The sequence below is a fragment of the Nipponia nippon genome, unplaced genomic scaffold, assembly GCF_047370975.1.
Source record: "Nipponia nippon isolate SJK-2023a ecotype South Korea unplaced genomic scaffold, ASM4737097v1 scaffold_2, whole genome shotgun sequence".
In the NCBI taxonomy this organism is placed as follows: domain Eukaryota; kingdom Metazoa; phylum Chordata; class Aves; order Pelecaniformes; family Threskiornithidae; genus Nipponia; species Nipponia nippon.
Genome location: NW_028262336.1, coordinates 34502249 through 34510770, shown reverse-complemented (window position 1 = coordinate 34510770; position 8522 = coordinate 34502249). Strand labels below are relative to the sequence as shown.

The 8522-nt window shown below is 52.0% G+C and overlaps 1 protein-coding gene across 4 annotated transcripts in view; it reads left to right on the top strand.

The window, feature by feature from the left end:
* The first annotated feature begins 259 nt into the window (after positions 1–259).
* Positions 260–8522, top strand: part of C2CD2 (C2 calcium dependent domain containing 2) — a 37771-nt gene continuing 29508 nt past the window's right edge. For 2 of the 4 annotated variants that reach the window (XM_087757947.1, XM_087757948.1), the window contains exons 1-2: positions 260–690; positions 2793–2891. In XM_087757947.1, the coding sequence (XP_087614073.1) occupies positions 406–690; positions 2793–2891 (384 nt within the window). In that variant the 5' untranslated portion in view covers positions 260–405. The remainder of the gene's footprint in view (positions 691–2792; positions 2892–8522) is intronic. The other 2 variants (XM_087757949.1, XM_087757946.1) reach the window with 2 other exon arrangements.

Sequence of the window (8522 nt, the reverse complement as noted above, 5' to 3'; positions counted from 1 at the left end):
GCAGCCAGCGCCCCGCTCGCCCCGCCCGCGCCCCGCTCCCTCCCGCGGCAGCCGCCGCCCGGGCCCCCCCCGCTCTGCCCCGGGACCCGCGGGCCCAGCGCCCACCGCCGCCGGGCGATGCGCGGCCCGGCCCCGCCGGCAGCGCGCCAGCCCCCCCGCCGCCGCCCACGCCGGCAGCGCTGGGCAGGGGCCGGGGCCGGGGCCGGGGCCGGGCCTCCCCTCACCGCCCCGCCGGCAGGGGCGGGCCGGGCGGTGACTGCGCCGTGGGCGGTGCGGCGCGGCGCGGCGCGTCCCCGGGCAGGCGGCCGGACGCCGTGCGGCCGCTCCCGGCTCGGGCCCTGCGCGGGCTGCCGCTGCCCGGCTCCGCCGCCGCCGCCGGTAGCGCGGCTCCCATTATGGTCAGCCATGGCGTGGCTGGCGGGCGGGCTGGCCGAGCTGCGCTGGTGCGCGCTGGTCGCCCTCTTCGTGGCGGCGCTGGCCACCCTGGCCGTCTACCTGGTGCAGTACGCGCTGCTGGCCCTGCGGCGGGGCCGGCCGCCGCCTCCGCCGCTGCTGCCGCCGCCGCGGCGGGACGAGCTGCTGGAGGAGGGCGGCTCGGTGCTGGCCTGGGCGCTGTCGCTGGGCAGCTGGCGGCGGCAGTGGCGGCGGGCCTGGCTGGCGGCGCTCAGCGCCGAGGCGGCGGCGCGGGCGGTGAGTGCCGGGGTCGCGGGTGGGGGGCGGCGGGCGGGGAAGCGGGGGCCGCCCCGCCGCGGGGCCCGGCCGGGCAGCTCCGGGCGGCGCCGCCGGCAGCTCCCCCGCGCCCGCCGGGCTGGGGCCGTGGGGCGTCCCGCCGGGTCGGGGCGGGCGGGGGCGGCGTGTGCTCCTCTGCCGGCGGGGGCTCTCCCCGCCCGGGGCGAGGGGCGGCTGTAGGGACACTGGGGCTTGCTCCAAAGATCTACGGGGTGCTGGCAGCGCCTGCCGGTGTGTTACTGCCCCTCCGTGTGCACGTGTGTGTGTGTATATATGTATGCATACACGCCTGCGTGTATGGACATACGTTTGGTTGCCGTTCGGCAGGAATGTGCAGGAAGGAGCCGGCCAGAGGCGCAGCGCGGGCGCACGCGTGGGAGCAGGGAAGGACGGGAGGAGAGCCGTGCCCCGCGGCCCCGGCCGGGGCTCTCGCCGCCGATAACGTTGTTCGGGCGCGGGGAGGAGGAAGCGATGGAGGCTTCCTGGCCTGGGCGCCAGCGCGGGGCCCGCCGCCGGTCCTTCGGCAAATAACTCCCAGAGCTGGGCTTCCTTCGTGTTGTCTCAGGCCATGCTGAACCCGCCTGCGCGTCAGGCTGAAGGGCCAGTTTTCTCCAGACCGCCACGGGATGGTGGGCTTCTCAGTTTTTCATCGGTTTGCTTTTAACCCGGGTCAGAGAAATGCACAAAACGTGGTGGCCCTTCTTGCAAAGCGTGCAGCGTAGCATCCCGCTCGGTGGTTTGTAATGGTATGCCCGGGTCTAAGAGGCAAGGAGGTTAGGTGAGGCCATGGCAACCTAATTCCCTGGTCCTGAGGACTGAACCCTTGCCGTGTCAGTGGAAAATGCTGAGGCTAAACTATCTAGGAAGCAGTGTGTACCCAGGTCTCCGAATTTGTGCGCGGCTCTCTCCCTAGGTCTAGGAGGTTCATTTCCCGGTGGCCGCAGCATGCTTTCATCTTACGTGTCAGGGGGCAGGCTGGGGGAGAAGGAAAAGCGGGGCAACGCGTGTGTGTGAAAGATAAGGAAAGCAGTTTAACACTTGCCAGACATCACCGTAAGTTGGGGCAGTGGAAAGAAAATACTCCGTCTGCCCTCTCAAATTGCATGGTGCGGTTCAGAAAAGCATGGGTTGTGCTAAGAAACAAAGGTTTGCCTTGCGCTTGTGGAAGAGGAGAGCCCAAACAGCTTGGGCACAGGTGCTAGGAACTGAACGTAACTAGAAACAAGCCGCAGCTTCCCGTTCCCGGCTGGAGACCGAAGCCACTTTGACGGGGGCACGCGCACCCTCCCTCCCCGGGAGAGCAGCTGGAGCCATCCCTTGCGATGAGTTCACTGCCTGGCACTGCGGCGTGGCGTGGCTCCCGCTGTCAGCCTCCCAAAACAATGTCAGCAGCACGCTGCTAATGAAATTCCTGCGTGCAGAACAACCTCGGGTGACGAGGGAAGTGGCGCTGACCACTCAGTGTGGGCAGCAGGTGGAGAATGCGAGTGCTGATGTCTCTGAAAGTATGACCTCACTGCCAAAACACGTATACGCTGTCTTTTCCTTGCTGTCTATGTGAAGACTGAGTAGCTGTCATCAGTGCCTGCCGTCATACACGAGGAATGATTGGGGAGGGGAAGGCTTCTTTCCTCACCTCTGCAAGATGAGATTTGGGTTTTCTTAGTTTCGGCATAGCCTAGTGCAGCCGTATTACTAGGCCAAACCAAAAATGCCTTTTAAAACTATGGTGCTGATTAATCCTTACTCAAGAAGAGCAGTTTCACTGAACTCTGTCACTGCTCATGGGCTTCGCTCTGCACTGTGCTGTGTACCTGGACGTTCTGCTACAGAGAAAGATGAGTTATGATTAGGCCTGTAGTTATGTCCTAAGTATAGGTTTTCAGGCTCTACTCTGTATTATGCAGTGAGGTGTCGTGCAATTAATACATACAAGTTTTGACACAGAGTTGCAGTTCTGTCTCCGGTTCTTCCAGGAAGCTCACTGGCAGTGCATTTTTATCACTCGTTTTCAAGCGATGGGTTCGTCACCTGATGATGCTTCTTTTTTTCTTCTTTCTTAGGATTCACTGTTGCTTACATTTGAGGAGGATGACCCACCAGAACCACTTGAGCTAGCAGTTAAAGAAGTTATTAGTGTTGTGAAGTCAGCTCAAGAGAAGGTAAACTTCGGGTTTGTTTTGTTTCAGTGTACTTTTGGGCAGGAAATGTTAACTTCTTATTAGCATCAGTGGGAGTTTTATTTGTCAGTACTTCTGTAGCCTCGACCTAAGTTTGTCAAGGCTGGTAAGAGGCTGCCTCTCTCATGAACCTGTGCAAACTCTTCTCATTGGTTCACTTCTTTTGCAAGTCATGAGCAGAATGTGCTCCAGGGCTTTTACCAAATGAACAAGAACCAGGGTTATGCCAAGTTCATAGGTATGCCTTCAATGATGTCGTACAGCAGCCCTCTCCCCCCACCCCCCCACCGTCGGTATGATGGTTCCCCATCCTATCGCTGAAGCGTGGGAAGGGAAATTCATGAAGGAAAGGGACACTTCTCCTTTGGGACAGGAGAACATCTTTGTCTGCCTCTTGCTGTTTGTGTGGCTGATTACAGGTTTGCTGGAACACTGCGAAGTCCTGAGGGTGAAGCCTTGACTCTACTGAATCCTGTATTCAGTAAGGAGTGAATGGTGTCTTTCTTCCTTTCCCACCCCCACCCCGAATACTGGGAAGTGGTTTTCCCCATGCTTAGGGCATGTAAAATGACAATAAGGCAGAAAGTAGCTCTTGAACAGGGTAAAAATGCACGTATGCTTATTAGCAATGATAACTTCTGCATTTCCATCCTGGTGATGACTGTAACTACTAGTCACATCTGAACTGGCGCTCAGCTTTAGGCACCTGCATCAAATTAGCCTAATGCTTTTCTTCTTGTTTTGCTTTGTTATTTTGGTTTGCTTGTCTGATTTAGATGTTAAGCAGCTCTACTATGATTCCTTTGAAAACTATGTGTGCTTATGCGCGTGATACACAACTTACAGGCACACCCTGATCGGTGGCAGCTGCGGATTGCCAACATATAAGGTTGTTTGTGCACTTGTTCTCTCTTTTTTTTTTCTTTTGTCTTTTTTTTCCTTTCCCCTACCAGGGATCCCTGCACCAGCAGAGGGACTAGAGAAGACTGTATTTGGTAGGGCTGTAGTGTTGGCACTGGTGTTACTCAGTGCCACTGGAAGACACCACAATGGGAAACTGTAAGGTAGAGGGGACTGCTAGGTCTAAAAGTGGTGTGCTGTATAATGTGCGAAGCCAGCAGCTGAGGGAGATCTGCTACAAATAAAAGCTCGCGACTAACAGCACAAAAAACAGCTGTCTTGCAGTGCAGTGTCTAAAATGTTGCTGGAAGGCAGGCAGGGCTGCAAATGTGTTTGCGTGGGAGATGGCCAGGAGGTTTGGGTCTGCTGGCTGCCCTTGGCCAGTGTCAAAGTTCAGCAGGGGTGTGTGGGGCCAGCTCTGTGCTCGGAGTACTGTGCCAGTGGCTGGATCACAATGAGAGCAGCGTCTCAAGGCTAAAACCGGCTTTGGTCTTGCCTGCGTGCCAGAACCAAGGCACAATGCTGCAGTCCTCGATTTCCCTGGAGTCATGTTGTACCACTGGGAACATCTCTGCTGCAGTCCTCGGTTAACTTCTGTGTTGTTTAACTGTAGATTCTGACTGCCGTAGCAGCAAGGTAAGTTAGCGTCCGCGGTGCCCTGTGGGCACCCTAACCTGCTGTGGTTAAGCTTGGGCAGCAGAAGGTAGCGAGTGCTGGCTCTGTGGCAGCCTGAGCCCGGGGAACTGCTGGCTGCTGTAGGGCTGTTCTCTTGCTCTCCTCTACCTGTGACTTTGTGATCCGGCACCCTCCCTTGTGCAGTTTCTGGTCCTTGTCTGACCTTGGATTGAGCCATTTCAGTGTGTTAATCGAGCTGTTATACTTCAGCTGGCAATTTAATGTGGTTTCGCAGCAGCTTAAACCAATATAAGCACATTTTAAAATGTATTGGATTAAAACAGGTTTGCTTACATAAACTGGCTTGTTCTGAACTGTCCCAAAACCCATTTCCATAATCCAGCACAGCTGCTGGAAAAATTTCTCTGAATTATTTTTACTGCTTCAGTTAAGGTACAACCTGAATATTTATTTGGATTTCAGTATATAATAACCTTAAAGTGGCACTCTGGTAGCTACTTTCCCTCCTTACTTAAATGCATATCTTTCTCTAAACACCTCAGGAGTTCTCTCATACGGTAATTGTCTCTCTCATATATTCCTCAGATAATACCAAGGGTCCAAAGGTTTGGGTTTGTTTTAATGGTGTTTTCTTCCCCCACCCGCTCTTCAAACTCTTAATCTTTGCATATGAAATTGAAATCTTTCTCTGCAGCTTGTCCAAACTCAAACTTCTCATACGTGTTTGTAACTCACTACTGGTGTGACTGGCTCTGAATGTAGTTTGTGACCATATGCTGCATGTTTATCGATGTTGTAGCATCCTGCAGAGCTCTGCGCTTGCCTGAGGCACCAGCTGGCACAAGACTGTTTTCCTGCAGCTGGTTCAACATGCTGCTTTACTTGTGATCTGTATGGCAAGAGCATGTAGGTGCCTTGGTTCAGCAGCCAGGGCGTGATTTATTGCACGTTGTTTTAAATATGTATTTGACCTTGCATCAGAGAGGTTGTGGTCATCAAAGCAAGTGGAGGATTGAGGGTGAGAGATCAAAATAGCAGTAAACATGGGATGTGTAATACCTGAACTCAGCTGTATGCTGATAGAGCCCTGTGGTATGTCTTTTGTGGTGGGTGGTCCCCTGTCCTCTTGAATGCTGGACCATGGAGCACAGGCAGGTGATGAGCCTGCCTGGTGCTGGGAGCGACCCTCCTGCCTGGGAGGCTCGCATGCAGTCTTGCTCTGAAACGATACGGGATTGCCAGCTGGACTGTAATTATTATATTATTGCTGACAGCTCTGTTTGTGACCAGGACGCATGCTGACACGTGCAATCTGTAGGTATATACATGCTGTCCTTGCCTTGAAGAAGCTGAAAGTTGTAAAACTGGTGTATGCTCCACAGTGCAGCGCTGCAGACACGGTTGGGGAAGCTGCTGGCTGTGAGCTGGGCCAAAGCCGTTGTGATAGGAACAGAGCTGCTCTGTGGCTGAAGGTTACACCACGCTGCTTCTTGACAACGCCTCTATTTATACGTTGCCTTCACTCCAATTTTGGGCCAGAGCCTAAATATATAGAACGAAGTGGCCTGTTTTCATTGTGTGGTGTTGGTTGTTTTGTTTTAATAAAGTAAGCATTAGCAATATTCTTAGCTAGTTCTGCCAACCTTTCCATTACTGCAGTCTATTTCCAGAGGCTTTGAACTTCACAACAAGAACAAAAAACAGGCAACAAAAAAGATGCTTCTCTTGATGGGGACCTGGCACAGAGGAGCAAGACTACAACAGAAGTCTCCCTTCTTTGTCTGCTTCATGCTTAAATAGAAATAAAATGCCCTGAGAGTGCCATTCCATTAATGAGTGATAATAAGTTGCTATACAAGGAATGGCTGTCTTGGATCACAACAGGCAACAGCAAATATGAAAGCTTCATGTTAATTTTTGTGTAATGAATCTTGCTGGGGAAAACGGTGGGGAGAAAGGAGGACTGTTTTGCGGGCTTGTGAGAGGTCCTGTTTTCCCATGAGCTGTGCAGCATGCCCAAAAAGGTCTTACTCTCTCACACAGCTGTTGTAGCTTCAACTTGGTATCACTTCATTTGCAGCCACCCTGCTGCGAGCTGGCAGCCTGCGTTCGTGCCGCGCTGGGGCGTCAGGGCTTCCAGTTCCGCTTGCTTTGAAGCAGGTAGAGACGTTATGTAGCAAAGGCTGTTTTCTGCTCCAGGAAAGACTGGTTTCTCATTGTCACCGCTACAGTACTAACTGGGACTCATTCCTAGTTACGTACGTGTGTTTATTTCTGATTATTTTTGGTGGGGTGAACTGCCCTGACCATCACGTGCAGGTTCTATTGTCTTTTAACTCCCTGTTTTGCTTGAAAAGCTGTCCCAAAGCTTTGCTGCTTTAGTAACTGGGGTTTTTTTACAAGCTGAAGTGGAATCATGGCCCATGCAGCTTTTTTGCCTGCCTTTTTTTTTTTTCTTCTGTATTAATATAATCCTTTATCCTTAATGTATTTACTTTTCTTCCATGGTGCTTGCTGTCAGTAAATACATCATGAAGGAACTACATTTCCTTCCAGCCTTTGTCTACCTTGGCTAAATAAGTTGTTACTTAAGTCTTCTTTCACGATGTTGTCCTGCCTCATAAGTCACTCCTGTGCACTCATTCTCTGCAGCAGCTCCAGTTAAATCCATTTTCTTGAACTTGATGGCTGAAGTGACACATGGCGCTACAGATGAGGTCTCACCGTGCAAGATTACTTCTTCTTTGTGTCTCTGAAAGTACTTTCTTGATGCATTTTAGGCTTCTGATCAGCCTCTCCTGTGGCTGCTCCACGCTGTGACTGACTCGATGCATGCAGTTCTCTCTTCCTTTGGTGTTCTCCTAGTGATGGGCTGCCCGTTGTAGGAGTAATATTTGTTAATTCTCATACACACATGCTGTGTATTTTGAATTGCATTTCCTTTCTAGTCTTCAAGGTTTTTCAGCTTTTCTGTGTGATGTCCTGATTTTCTTTATATTGCTGCTTCCCAGCTTGCTTTCCTCAGCATCGCGCTTCCTTTCAGATCTCTCCTGAGGAATTTTGGACATTAACTATGCAACATGGTCGGTGCCTGACAGGCTCCTTTGTAACTTGCTTCCAGCTTTCACCTCCCTGCCCGCTGTACTGTCCTCTCCCTTTCAGACACATCCCCGTTCACCCTAACATGGGAATGATGGAGTACAAGCTTAATTACCAGTGGGGTGACCCTACTAAAATAGACAACATAGTGGATCTAACCTACTTAAGAACTGAGTGTCTTGTCAAAGGAAGACATCAGGGTGGGGATTTGTTTGCTTCAGTGGAGATAATACTGTTTTTGTCACTGTCAGGTTGCCTGCCTGTCTTCCAGCTGCTACTGCAGATGTGCACAGGCCTCCTATAGGCTTGTGCCACATCTGCCAGCTCGGCGCAGGGGTCAGGGATGCCTTAGCACCCCAATGACATGACGTGCCTGTGTCCCCGCAACTGAGTCTCTCTCCAAGCTACTGTAGCACAAACTGGCAAACCTCTCCTGCGTTTTGTAGTCTTCTGTTGGTCTCCATGTCTTCAGCTATGCTGTCTCTCAAATGGTTTGTAAAGACTTGCGTGTTAGTGAAGCCAAACTAGCAAGCCTATTTCTGGTATTTATTTATTTTTCCCCCTTCTTAAGTATAAGTACCGCTTCCCGTCCTTGCACCATTTGATATTCACTTAACTTGATAGGCGGATTGAAAATTCTTCCTATCCTGTCTCCTTGTACTCCCTGCTTGTTTGTTTTATTCCCCCTCCCCTTTTTTCCACTTTTTTGAATTTGTACGTCTGTCGGTCTGAAAGCAGTGGATAAATGCACATGTTTTATCAGTTTCTGCTTTGTTTCTGTTGCTGACGTGGTAACTCTCTCTCTCCTGCACTCATTCCATCACTCACCCTGCCTTCACCCTGGTGTTTACCATCGTTCTGGAAAACTGTTCCGGGGTTGTCTCATTATATTTGCAGGCAAATTTGCTTTGATACCAGTTTCTAAAAATCTGCTCCTAGCTGTGTCTGGATTAGAGGTTGCGTTTGCCTTCTCTCCTT